The sequence below is a fragment of the Nesoenas mayeri genome (genome assembly GCF_963082525.1).
Source record: "Nesoenas mayeri genome assembly, chromosome: 8".
Taxonomy (NCBI): Eukaryota; Metazoa; Chordata; class Aves; order Columbiformes; family Columbidae; genus Nesoenas; species Nesoenas mayeri.
Window position 1 is genome coordinate 11,737,366 of NC_137554.1, and position 14,240 is coordinate 11,751,605.

Genomic DNA, 14,240 nt, shown 5'->3' on the forward strand with positions numbered 1-14,240 from the left:
AAGAAAAATAATTCAATAACCCTATACCAAAACAATGTTAAGAAACATAACTGTTTTTATCTGTAATTGAAGATGTAGCCTTACTTCAACATGATGAAATATCAGATTTTGATTAATTTCTATGTGGCACAGACTGAATTTGCTGTGGAATTAGTCAGGACAAACACTTAAGAAAGCTATGCTAAATATACTTACTATTATTTTCCTACAGTCATGTCCTCTGCATAGTTCTGTGTAGGTGGAGTACTGAACATACATAATCCAGCTGCCAATAAATACTACTAACCAGGAGATGAAGAGATACTTCATTCGCATATATGAGAAACGTACCTAGAGGATACAAAGAGAAAATACTCTTTGTAATTCATCCAGCAGTAGTCAGAATGATAGGAACAAACATGATTTACTATGTCACCCTTAAGGACGTGACTTCCACAGTGATAAAATAAGCACGCTGCATTACACAGAACACTTGCTTCCTTCCATAAGCCAAACTGACAGGGAAGGAGATGGAAGGAAAATTAAGATATAAATGAATAAAATCAAAGATGATGACAGCCCCTCACAGGGCAAGCCAGGCTGCAATAATCAATTTGATCAAAATTGTGCAGTACGGTACAAACCGCTTTGTCCCTGCTTCTTTGCATCTCTATATTGAAGCCCATTTTTGTTGTAATTACACCCCAGGAGCTGTTTGTGAGTCTGTATCACAGAAGAAATGAAGGAGTTGACCTGACTGACAGAACAGGCCTGCAAATAGTTGTGTCAGCACAACAGGAAGGACAGCATACCTTGGCAAAACCACCAGAAGCACTCTGAGGTAATTTTACTAACATTTTAGACCTATTTGCCTTAAGTTGCTTCTCCGCTGCCAGTGCTGCAAGTGAAGTCAGTTTAAAGAAGACCATGTACTGCAAGCAATCTTTTCTTAACCTTTCATGTTTTAGATTGTTAAAAACAGCAGAATTAATCTTTTCTGTAATCTAAATAGCATATTCATGTACCAGAAAGTCACTTAAAAACCAAATCATTGTACTCACCCACAATAAACCATGTTTATAGAATCCTTCGTCTTCTCTAAACATCCATTAATAAGACTAACTATTAAGGTTTGCCATTAAAATAATATAAAGGCTTTGTTTATGCTCTCTAAGAAGCACTATCAGAATTTGGAAAAGTTGATTGTGGCAGTGTAGATGCCTGAAACTACACATCTTTAATATAAATATAAGTTAAGAAGAACATGGAATACAAATACCAAAATCCACACTTACTGAAAAAACCCAAAACAAAACGCAAAACCAACTTTCAAAGATTTGGGCCACTTCAATAAATGAGGCGCTTGAGTGCCCTCTTATTTACATGTAACTAGAGGAGGAAAGGTAGGAGGAGAGTGCTGTACAGGAACATAGGATTGTCCTGCTACACCGGATCAATGGTCCACCAATAAAGACGCTTTGAAGAAAATTTTTTAAAAAATCTATTAAGGCATTATCAATGCAAATTTAGAAACCAAATAATCAAATATTTTATCATAAGTTGTCGATTCAGATCATGTTTTCTTCAAACTAAACAACTTTCTTAACTGCTGGTGACCGAAAGCTCATCATATGCATCACTCTTCTGCTGCTAGAAGTCTCTGATGGACACACGTAGGAGAAGTGAACGTTCTGTAACCAGGAGCCTCATACTCTTAGTCCCTTCAAGTCAGGGCTGATGTTAGCAAGGGACCAGCGGTAGACACAAATACACTTGTCCCTGATTTATGTTTAAGCAGGGGATTTGTGTTTCCATGACAGCTAGCTCCTCAACTGATTACAAATCTTAAATTGCTTTTCAACTTTTACAAAACTAAGCCAATGCTTTGTGGTGAAAAATCAAGAGTGAAGCTGAGGAAAAACAAAATGAAAAACCTGATACTGCTTCAGAGTGAACTGTTGGCCCTGCGCTGAACGCCTGCAAGGTTACGGAGGGAAACCGGGGGGGCAGGAGGACGGGCGTTCCAGAAGATGCCAACAGGATGAACATTACCAAGCTTTCCAATGGAGGAAAAACACAGAACTGGAGCAGATAAAATAAATCATATGTTTGTTTGCTTGTTTTTTAACTAGAAAGACTACAATAATTCATGAGTACTTATAAAAATACAATAAACAACCAGTGCAAACAATCGGTGTGCATTACACCCTTTCCTCTGGAATAAATAATCCAAGAAGTGTCAGTTCCAAACCACCCAAAGGTCATTCCAACCTGTGCAGCTGCGGTCCTGCTCTACATCCCTGTTACTTCATTCCTTCACACACCCCCCTTGATCTGAAAACTACCTAGTTTAAAGAAGAAATAGATACAACTAACTGCTTTTATGCTGGTGATAGATCTTGACCGGATAGTTTCTTCAACCAGTTCTTCTTCTGTTGTATTTTATTGCGAGTGTTTTAAGACAGGAATAATTTCTGCTGTTTTCCTCAGAGCCACAAAGGTCTTGCAGTAACATGTAATTTCCTCTAAAGCGTGGTGTCCACAATATGGATACAAACTGGATGGAGTACAAAAGTAGACCAACCATAATATTTTGTGGTTTACAGCACATTTAGAAACAGCTTGGGAAATGTATGAGGAAGCTGAGGACAGAATGGCCAAGAAAACAAAACTGACAGCAAGGGGCTGGGGAGCATAAGAAAATAAGTACCACACGTAACTCTTTCCCACTGAAAGAGGACTACTAAAATGACAGAATTGCAAGACTTTTAGTGCAATTTCCTAAAAACTAAACAGAACTCAAAACCGAAAATGAAACACACCCAACCAAATAAAAACACCTACATGCTTACAACATGAAGACACACAAACTTTCTTGCAAAGAACACTACTTGAATGGACTAACGAAAAGCAGCAGAAGTAATCCTACATGTGAACCAGCAGTAAGATACTTTACCAATGGGTTCAGAAATACTTCCCCCACCACAGTCCTGTACAGAAGAGAACTGTAATCTTAGTTCAAGCTCAGGGGGACTCAGCCTCATCTATTCTTTCTTCCAGACCACTTTCTGTATTTAGTCGTCTATAATTTTCACTTACTATTTTTCTTCTTTCCAACACCCATCTCAGGCTGTTTGCTTAGCCTGTCTTAGTGTCCCCCTCTTGAACCACATGTTGTCCGCTGTTCTTTTTCTTCCATTTTTTTCCACTCTATTTCCATCTGATTCTGCGACACTGGCCCCAGTTCCAGTCTTGCTCCACCATCTGTCTTCCATTCTCAGGTAAGTTTCCAGCACTGCTCAGTGCGTCATTCACTGCTTCAGTTCCTCCAGCACAACTTTCCTACTTCAGAATCCTTGTCCTGAACTACTGCCCATGCACAAAATGTGCTGATCACCCACAGGCACCTTTCCTTCCCAGCTCTGGGAAGCCAGCAGAGGTGATACAGTAAAGCAGTAGGAGAGCATCTCTCTCCCTGTTCCCACTTCCAGAACCAACAGAAAGCTGTAAGCAGAGCAGGTGGGTTCTTTGCATAGTTTAATTCTTACACCCACACTACACAAAACCAACCAAAACAAACCCAAAGAGATCTTTTCTTTCCCAACAAGCCCAGGCTGCCAGCCCTGAGGCAGCCCTCCAGCAGAGGTCTCTTGAAACACAGTTTTGAACAGAGAGGTGAACCAAACCAGTAGATCAAAAACATTTAAGGTACGGGATTGAGGGATCGCCTGATCCCGATCAGTTCTGAGCGCACAGATTTTTCTCAGCCCCTCTATAGAACACAATGTGCTTTTTCCTTGCTACTTTCATACTCTCTGATGGTTGAAGGACAGATATCTAATAGTATTAGCACTTACAAATAAGAACTAGTATAGTATATTCATACAGGTTCAATATATTCTGTAATAATTCACTTATTTTTATTTGTTCTTATACCGCCTAAAAACTCACGGTTTCACAACTCAGAGGTGGGGTTTTTTGCTGGTTTCAACATAGTACTAATACCAATGAGTGCTCTGTATTTCAGTTCCTGAAACTAACTAGGTGAGTCATTAATCTATTTTTACTTTGACATAATGTTTCTGTAACTACATACAGCATCAAACAGAAAGAATGACCTTTTTTGCCTTCACAAGCACAATGAGACACAGCAGCATCTGAAGAGAAGTACAAAAGTTATTTGTAATTAACACTTGGTGTTTTGATAAAATCAGATAATATTTAATTATTGATAACTATGCAACGGAGGCATGCTCTTTAGGTTTTTGTACTCATCTTTTTGTTGGGATTGACTTCTAGTCAACTGAGCAAACAGCTGTCCATTATTCCCACTTCCACTCCCTTGCCCAAACCCTCTGTCAAAGGTGACCACCACATGGCACAGAAGTGAACGCACTTTGGTCTCATAGTCTGAGAATCATCCTCTTAATTAAAAACCATCTTCACCAGAAGTTTCTTGTAGTCAAATAAATAAGGAGCTCCTTTGCTGGAGTAGCAAAGGTGCGTGTGGCTGCTCGCTCTGCCACTGCAGCTGTACGTACAGTAAACTGACAGCATGGGGCCAGAGGAGTGTCCTGGGCTACCCCAGCAACACTTCACAAAGCTCCAATCTTAGCCCTGTTACTGAAAACAATTAAGACGTGCCAGGCTGAAATGAGGATGGCTGCATTGGCAAAGGCTGATTCAAACCACCCTTAACTTCTTGTATGCCCACTATCACACAGCTAACTTGAGAAATTTCATTTTCCATCTAAATATATACAACACCAGTGTAGGGTTGACAACCTAATCCCAGACAAAGTTTCATCACGCATTTCAATAAATAAAACCCAAACGCAACCATCACACATAGAGAGAACCCCACCAAGAAAACTCTTGAGCATCCAACCTAAAAAAGTTGTTTTTAAACAGCTTATGATATTCTACCTAAATCTGCTGCTGACAAAAAAATTTCTTGTTTGACATTTCAGGTAAGTCCTCTTGCTTCCTACCCAACCTCCCCTGCTCTTTACTCAGCCCAGAGCTGCTGAGATAACACTATGTAGAGCAAGAAAGAACGGTACTCTCCTGTTCTCCATCCAGCACTTGGCCTACAGCAGCTGGAAAAGCTGAGAGATGACTCTCTTACACATAAAAGCTTCCTCCAGAAATGGGGGTATTTAGGTCGGTTGGTTGGTTTTAAGTCAACAGCACTATAGTACAGTCACCATAATTTAAGAATTCAGCAGTGAAGGTAGGTGCTTTCTCTATCATCTCTTTTCAAGTGTCTTTCATTTATTAAGTTTAATTAACTTTTTTGAATCCTACCAGAAGTCATCTTATACCTTGATATACCTTCTGCACATTCTTGAAGGAAACACTTTCCCTGTAAGTCCCATTCTTCAGATAAGTCTAGGTACTATTTCTTTCAGGAAGTAAACAAAACCACCAGTTACAAATAAGCTAAAAAAAAAATGTTCCAATCGAAGCAGCATAATTTAATCCATTTAAAACACTCATGGCTTTCTCCTTTTAGCCACAGATGGGCAGGCTGCAACACAAGAGCAGGACCAACTATGCAAATATTGGCGGGGGGGGCTGCAGATGGGAATCAAGTTAGCACAAAGTGTGTTCAGATTATAGCATTTCCTACTTTTTTCCTCTTCAAGACTGCTATCAGTAACCAAAGTGCATCCAGAATGTCTGTTCTTGCAACATAAAATAACCTAACCTACATTTCAACAATGCTTAAATTCTGTGCCAAACAGATGCATGCATGAACTTCACCTCTTAGAACTACGCTGACAGAGGTTCAATGTTAGGGTTACTCAGCTACTTTGGGCCAGGGTACAGGGGATTTATTCATACGGTTCAAGTCCCAGTTTGTCCCATACTGCACTCTACAAAGCTTTCCAAGTATTTCCTTTAAGTTCTATTATCCAAGTTGGGAGACAAGGAACATAAGGGGAAATACTATTTTTTGGCTATAAAATGGATATTGCCCCAAACCAAACATAACCAAACCAAGGCAGAAGGTATACCAAGATAGCTCCTTTCTTTTGATAAGAACCAAGACTTCTGGCAACTTTAAGCTCTCCCTCTTAAATGTAATTTTTAGTTGTATTTCTCCAGAGAGAAGTACGATTTTCCAGAAACTGTCACAATACATTTCACATTTTGATATCCAACATCAAACATGAAAACAACCCCTGACAAAAACTGCTCAAGTACAGAGTTCTTGGGTATGTTTACTCCAACATACCAGCTCGTCTTCCAGGGCTTTCTAGTTCACAGAAGCCAATCTGGATCTCTAACTCCATCACACACTCTTTCAGAGATTCAAGTAACATGAGAACTTCTTTTATGATATGAAATTCTACCCACAAACATGAAAGGGTACCAACACCATGGCAGGCAGTTTTCGGTGATGCAAGCAACACCCGTGTGAGACGGACGCTCATAAAACTTAAAAAAAAAGGGGGGGAGGGGGTCTGAAGATCATTATGAAAAAGCAACCACAAGAAGGACACAATTGTCATTTACAGATACTAAACGAAAATACATGAAGGATTATTATTCCACAGCTGCAGTCAGTCTGGAAAATAAGACTACAGAGAACACGATGCTTGGGGCAGAGTTTGAATAGGTAAAATTAAAAAAAAAGTATTTGCTTTTTCTCAAATTGATTTTTTGTCTTAGAAGTGAGCATTTCATAACTATTTAATTAGCCAGTCCTTCAGAAAATATTGCAGAACACCTACAGGGAGAACAAAATATTGTTTTATCGCATTCTCATTTCTACAGACTATTATGACAATAGTCTTCCTAAAGCCTGTCACAAGACTCTACTCTACAAAATGTCTTCTATTAATAGGATTACTGAAAATTCTAATAAATTAACTTTCTTCTGTATCATCTTTCATCTATTTGAAAGATAAGATAGAGTTATTTCCTTTAGAGATTTAGAGACAGGTGGTCTTTTTTTGTTTTTATTTGGTTGGGGTTTTTTTAAAACTATTTCTAATAACTCTAATATTGTAGAACATAAATACTATAGCACTGCTATATATAGCTACTGGTAAAATCTGAGAAAGATCAATAGAAATGAATCTGTCAATTTCAGGCAAAGCTCTTTCATGTGTAAAAACTGCTTGGGAAGCAAAACTTCTGGGACAACAAACTCTCTTCATTCCTCAGAGTTTCTTGCTGACTCCTTCCATGAACCTTTATAATACTAAACTTTAAACCAAAGTGCTATTAAATGCAATTTTGTGTTAAATGCATACTATTTAGTACAATCTCAGAGACCAGCAGTTGTCTGCAAGCCTCAGGATTACTGCAGAATACTGACCATATTCATACTACGGGATGAATACTTTATATACGGGTTTATCCAAATTTGTCCTCCTTCTCAGGCAAAAAGAGAACGTGTTTGGGACAGAAAGTCCTCCCCAAATGCCATCTGACTACATCATAAACTTGGCAGGCTGCTCCAGAGAGGCTGGATTTATTTTGGGCTCAGCACTGTGCCAATATAGTCATGTAGTTTTTGACTTGCAAGAAACTTAGGTCCTGCCAGTTCAGAGCATGGAGAAGAGCACACGTCTGCTTACAGAGGATCACATAGTGCCACTCTCTTTGATTCAAAAGGAATTACTTTTCTAATACGGACTTCCTTATCACACTCAGCAAAAAGTCAATCATAATTCGGTTTCTTCCCCTGCATTCCCCCTATCAAATTTCCATTTCCTCCCCAGAACTGGTCTGTTAGTGTAGACACTCTTAGTCCACTTCATCTTGGAAGTGTCAGAACTGATGTACACGCCCTGCACTAATGCAGCAGGGACATGGATTTACCGAGCCTGGTTCGGTCCCGTGTGCACTAACGCACTCCACATCCAGCAGCCTTACCGCACAGATGCTGCGCAGATCACGTTAATGCATTTCTGAGCAGGAAGTCCCAGACAGACTTTAGGGAACAATACATATAGACAGACTTCATTTGGAATCGTGACAAACTGCTGGGAAACATTTTTAGTAACAGCACATTCAGGGCAACAGAAGGACTGAGGGTTAGAAAATTATCGAAAAAGGAAGAAAGTGTCCAAAACCAGGAAACACAATTTCTCTTTTCTGCTCCACTCTTCCATTGAGACTTTTAAATACGAGCCAAGGAATGCAAGAATGAAGGAAAGTGCTCGTAATGCTTAAAAGCATATTACAAAGTCGACTTCTTCCATCACTTGTATATTCTACTAAGTCATGTGCATTGAATAATAATTAGACATTCATCCCCTGGAACAGTATTGGAAAGCCACTTCTGGCAAAACTCAAGCCTGGACGCACTCCAAAGCATATGGAGAGCAGTGGATCAAAATGCAACATTACTTGCCAGTTTTTGGTAAGCGTACTTATTATTTAAAACATTTTTATGGTTAAAGAGTATGAAAGTGTTTCTTTGTTTAATAGTACAGAGAGCTTAATTCTGCAAAGTATTCCACATAACCACAGCGCACTAATCTCCAAATCAGAGTTGCTCAGATAAAAACATTGTTGGCTGATCACGTTAGTGACCCTGTTTTGTTCTTTATTCAGGTTGGTTTATGATTCATAGGATGTATTTCAGGTATGCTGACATGATGTTCAAGAATATTATCCCACATTCTCTTGGATGCCAGGTACTGGACACATTCACATTTTTAAGAGGAGAGAGCACATGCTTAGGATTATGCTAGTATCTTGAATTATTTGTATCCTCAGTAATCAAGCTGAGTAAACAGAGTTGCAGATACAGTTTGAAATAAGATAATGACTAAAATGGAAAACAGGATGTTTCCCCTTAAAAGATTAAGGGGGAAAAAAAGTATTAAAATCTTAGAGGAAAGACGTGATATGGGAAGTTTCTGTTATGTAGGGCTTTAAAATTTGTTTATTCTTTTGCCCTTCAAAGACAGTCTCTTGTACATTACTGAAGTCAATGGGACATCTCTAAAGAGTCTGCAAACTTGATCCAGAATCTTTAGAGGCGACAAAGCTTCCCAGCATGCAGGTGTTCTTTACATGATTATTGTCACCTATGATCCTGTCGGCTGGCCCTCAGCCTCACAATGCAATTGCTAACAACAGCCCCGCTTGTAAAACACAAACCAAATCCTGACAGTGTTATTCACCCAACTGTAAATTCTTATAAATACAACTAGAGATTTTTTTGTGGCATTTAGTAGTGTTCAAAAGTTTGTCAGGCTTGAGGGGGTTTTGTTATTTTATTTGGTTTACTATTGTTATATGATTTGCAGTCTAAGCAATGGGAAAAAATTGTATTTCAAAGTTACTGTTTTGCAGAAAAACTTCAACATTGTCTCTGTGGGTCTCTCACCACTAGGTTTTTAGCTAAGGTAAGATATCTAAGAGTTCGCCCTGCTCTTTCTACATGAGCTGACACTTGACAGCACATCCTTCTTAGCAAGAAAGATCAACTGATTACCTATGGATCTATCATTCTGCATAAAGAACATGTAAAATAATAGAACATTTGCCATAGAGTATCAGTTGCAAACCAACGCAGAGCATCCTGCTCCTCCTACAGCAGCAAAGCTAGAGCAGGTATTAAGCTCTGTCTTGCAGAACCTGATGTTCTATCAACTCACTTCACAACAAAGTTTCCAAAAAGTCTGGAACACATTTGGAAGTCACTCAGCATACATTCCCCTGCACAACTGTCTTCCCTTGTTGTGCTACTTGAAATATTGGACAGCAATATGACACAAATCTTTCCATCCTGCTCGTAGCTACATTTCAGTGAGTTAAAGTCTAGCACTTAGAGAGCATTGGCTTATTTGGAGACAAATCTCAATAAAGCACTCAGCAATTCATATATGGGGTGTTACAAAAATATAGACTCAATTTCAAAGCTACAGTGATTTCAACTGGGTCAATTTATTTGAAACACCCTATAGTTAAACCACAACTACATTTGTCATGTACCAACAGCAACATGCAGTGACAAGCCAATATATTGATAGCTTGCTGCCATTCTATAGATGCATCAAATATCAACATAGATTCACTGCCTAACATACAAAAATATGTTAGTGTTCACAAAGCCACTATTGGACCTCCTACACCAAATCTGGTAGGATACTTAAATGCAGTTTGCAGTACATGAAAGCATAGTTAGAAATAGTTTTTAATCTGCTATACAAACTAATATTTAACTTCTTTGGCTTTTCTAATAAATGATCTTGCTATCTTCCTGTTTCTCAGCAGATTTTAAAATAACGTGTTTTGCTTTAAAGGCCTTCAAGTAAAAGTTGAGAAGAAGAATGGAAAAAAATGCTATCAAACATCACCATATAGTGATCAGTAAGAGACTTACCAATGCAAAGGATACAGACAAGTTTGAGAATCCTGTTTTGGAAGGTAGCATATAGATCATGAATTCACTTTAATTTGCATCAGAGGTTTTCTCCTATGGGAATCCCAATGCTGTACAGGTGTCTACTTCAGTGAATAGCTTAAGAGCAATCTTTTCTGGTCTAAAAATCGAGTGATACTGACCTAGGTTTGCAGATACATATCAGAAGATAAATACTTAAGAGGGTAAGATTATACACTTAAGAAGTGCACATCCCATTTCAGGTACTTCCAAAGAGACAGTAAGATTGGAAAAGTTCCAGACAAGGATGAATTAAAACATTTGAGACCTTAAAATGCATCAGGATTAAGTTTAAATTTTTTAATCCAAAAATCTCAAAGCATTTAATAAGATATCAACAGACGATGAACATATAAATAGCATATACAAATACTAATTTTTAGTTACAATTTAATTAAAACATAATGTAACAGATAAAAAGGAACCCTAGAGAATAACCCTCCATGTACCATAAGGTTATTATGTACTAGCATTTCACAGTGGAACTTCCTGCTACATGACAGCCACAGTACTTTCAACCAAAACATCCTCACGCACATAGCTTAAGTAATACAAACGTACCTCTACATGTAAATACAGAAGTGTCCCTACCAACGCATAAACAAACGCATGGAGCAACTAACTACTGGACGGCAAACGAAAAGTGCCCGACGTTAATTCTTTTAGGATACGTGAGGATAAGGGAGCGTGCTCCTGCCAGCTCTGGTCCCCGCTCTGACTGGAGGGATGCCCACAGCACTGGCGATGGCTGTAAGGGAGGGACATGCGGAGAAAAGCAGGAGGGCTCCTCCGGGCCGGCAGCACCCGGGTGCAGCTGCTCAGCCGAGTCTTGCGAGCCCGCGCGGGCCGAGGCGGCGGGCGGGCGCCGCGTAACAGGTCCTGCCGGCCGCTCCGCCGAGCTCGCTGCGCCCCAGGGGCGGCAAGAGAGGCCCGATCCGACCGGCGGCGGGGGCAGCAGCAAGCACCGCGTCCCCGGGGCTGCCCGACACCTGCTCCCGTGCCCCAAGACCCGCTGCCAAGGAGCTCGGCGGCCGCGGCAAGTGCCCCAGCCCCGGTGCCGCGACCCGCCAAGCCGCCGAGCAGCAGCGCAGCCGAGCCCCGTCCGCCGCCAGGCGCCGGCGGGAGGGAACGGCGCCCGCGCCCGGCCGGGAGAAGCGGCGAGCCCTGCGGGGGGCGCCCGCTCCTGAGGTAACTTTGCGGAGGGGGAGAGCGGGGAGGGAAGGGTGCTGGCACCGGCCTGCCTAGCTCGCCCGCCGCGGGGGACGGCCCGCTGCCGGCCTACCTGCGCGTAGTGGGGTTTCCTGAGCCAGGCCCCCGGGAAGAGCCGCCTCGCCATGGCAATCACACATCCCCACAGCGCGGGGCGATGGGAGGCGGAGCGGGGAAGGATCGCTTCCCCGCCTGCCGCTGCAGCCGTGCCGCCGGCTTGGCACGGCACACGGGCGGCGGCAGGGAGGGAAAAGAGAGCGAGCGCGGCGGCGGCCGCCGGTGCCTGAGGGAGGGCGGGCACCGGGCGACAACAGCTGTCAGCGGGCAAAACGCGCGGGCAGCTGCCGCCCCCGCGGACGCAGAAACCAGCCCGCTCCGCCACCCGCTGCTTGAAGGGGTGGGTCGCAGCGGCTCTGAGGGAGCGAGGCGGGGCTGAGGGGGAGAGGGCGGAGCCAGGGGAGGCCCCGCCCCGTCGGGTTTGGCAGGGCGGGGCCTCTCCTGGCTCCGCCCCCTCCCCTCAGTGGCGTCGAACCGTCGGGGTTGTCTCGGCCGTTTTTCCCGCCCTCTGCCCGTGAGGGACGGGAGCGGGGCCGGTGCGGCCCGGAGCCACCTCCGAATTCACCTCGGCGCTCACTTCTGCCAGAAACTTCTGCGAACCTGTCTGGGGACAATTATGAAGAGGTCAGTTAATAAATAACGTGTCTCATTGATTGCAAACAGGCTCCCGTCATTTACTGGACAGGGTATTAAAAACAGCTGAAGGCCTGTTACAGTCTAAAAAAAGAGTATTTCCTCCAAAATAAAGAGGGAGCGTTTGCCTGGGCCCTCATTAACATAGATTAGGAACATCAGTCTCACAAAGCAGGGAAAAAAAAAATCAATTTTTCCTTCATCACAGGATCTCTCAATGCTTCACATACTGCCAGAAGTCCCAGTCCAGTTGAAATTAGTGGGTACACTTTTAATTTCAAGTAAAATTGTCCTTTCTTATGTCAAGTTTGATTTTTTGCTCTGTCTTCATGTGTTTAGGATGTGGTCATGACCTCCTTTAATGCAATGTGTTTAGCAGAGCCCGAGTCAAAAGCCAGGTCTCCTGTTAGGATGCTTTTTGGCGGTGAGACTTTGGGCAGAGAGATTATGCCATGGTGTAGAGATAAAGGTAGTGAGGAGATGAACATAACATGTTATGGCTTTTGGCATTCAGTATACTTACCAAGAAGGCTGCTTTGATGAACAGACTGGTCACAAAAATACTACTGTAAGAAGAAGTTCTTTTGGCAGAGCTTACTCTTACGGAAAGTTCTGTATCTGGAAACCAAATGTTAGGTGCTCACAAGGTATTAAAACTCCGCAGAATGTAGAGAGGCTTGTGCTTTAAGATTCAAGAACAGTCTGCAACTGCTTTTTGAATAATATCACTGCCAGAGTCACTCTGAAGGATGAATCTGAAAATAAATTAGTAAGATTTGGCACTCCTGTAAAAGCAATCCTGGCTGTAATACAGCCAGCGGCTCTCACAGTGAGGCTGTTTTCTTCTCTTCCTATTCAGGCAGGCCCAGATGGCCGCGCTTTCTGCATCACCTCCCTCTTCAGTTCAGTGGTTTGCACAAGTTCAGCTAGATTACGGGCACGCAATGGAAAGGCAACATTAGAGGGGACTACAGAACAAACATTTAAACATTTTGCTGAATAATTTCAAGTCATTACTTCATCCAGTGCTCTATGCCAACCCTTGGAATGACAGGCTGGGAGTAATCGTGAAATGTGGGTTTCCCATATGGCAGGCAGCGATCTAAATGTTTCATTCCTGTTATGTCTGGATCCGAAGAGTTCCTAGCATATGTTCATTAGGGAATATATTTTTCACTTAGTACATGAGATCTTTGTGATCTGTGAGAGCAGGTGCTTTATTCCAGCACCAAACTACTTAGTTATTTTGAAGTACTCTTTTTGCCCAGGTTTTGCTAAATGCTAAAATGGAAGGTCATTTCAGCCTTTTACAGATACCTGTTAAACACAGAATTCGCAAGTAAGCCTCAGAAGAGGCAACTCCCATGAAAACCTAGGCCACATAAACCAGAATAGTAACAGAAAAGGTGTAGCATGCACTGACTTGGCATTCAGTGGGTGTGCAGAACCAAAAGAATATTCTAAAGACCAGGGGGCAGATGCAGAAAAGCAGCAGAGGTAGAACATAAATCATACTGATGTGTTATTTAGAGTACAGCTTTTCCATTCACACATAGCTTTCCATTCTGCAGTTCACACATTATCCATTTTTGTATGCCAGTGCCAAAACTTTGATGTTTCTTAATGCCCAAGAAGTAAAAGTTATGCTGATTTATTGCTGTGTGTTAATATTTAAGTTTTCTATCCAGCTATATCAACATTGAATGTTGTTAATTCTAGTGATGCGTGATTTGTGTATTAGATAAAAATCAACTGCTGATTATACAAGTACAGTGTTTGTCACTGATGGTGTCAAAAGGTAAATATGGTTTTATAATACTTTCTTACCTCACGTTCAGTTCTGTGACAACTTGGAGATTAGTACATACTAAGTATAACTCAGAAAAACCTAAGGGTGGTTACAAGTGCTGAAGCATCCAGGAATTCTGGATATACAATGAATGAAAAT

General features: G+C 41.7%; 1 protein-coding gene and 1 long non-coding RNA gene across 2 annotated transcripts in view; one reads left to right on the forward strand and one right to left on the reverse strand.

Annotated features, from left to right (window-relative positions):
- LOC308043289 overlaps positions 1 to 2,016 on the forward strand; it is a 2,477-nt gene extending 461 nt beyond the window's left edge. Inside the window, exons 2-3 of the long non-coding RNA XR_013922455.1 lie at positions 688 to 820; positions 1,857 to 2,016. This is a non-coding gene — a long non-coding RNA (uncharacterized lncRNA). The remainder of the gene's footprint in view (positions 1 to 687; positions 821 to 1,856) is intronic.
- DIPK1A (divergent protein kinase domain 1A) overlaps positions 1 to 11,729 on the reverse strand; it is a gene marked incomplete at both ends in the record, with an annotated part of 13,689 nt that extends 1,960 nt beyond the window's left edge. The window contains 2 exon segments of the mRNA XM_080349247.1: positions 196 to 330; positions 11,676 to 11,729. Of these exon segments, the coding sequence (XP_080205373.1) occupies positions 196 to 330; positions 11,676 to 11,729 (189 nt within the window).
- Between the last annotated feature and the right edge of the window lie 2,511 nt (positions 11,730 to 14,240).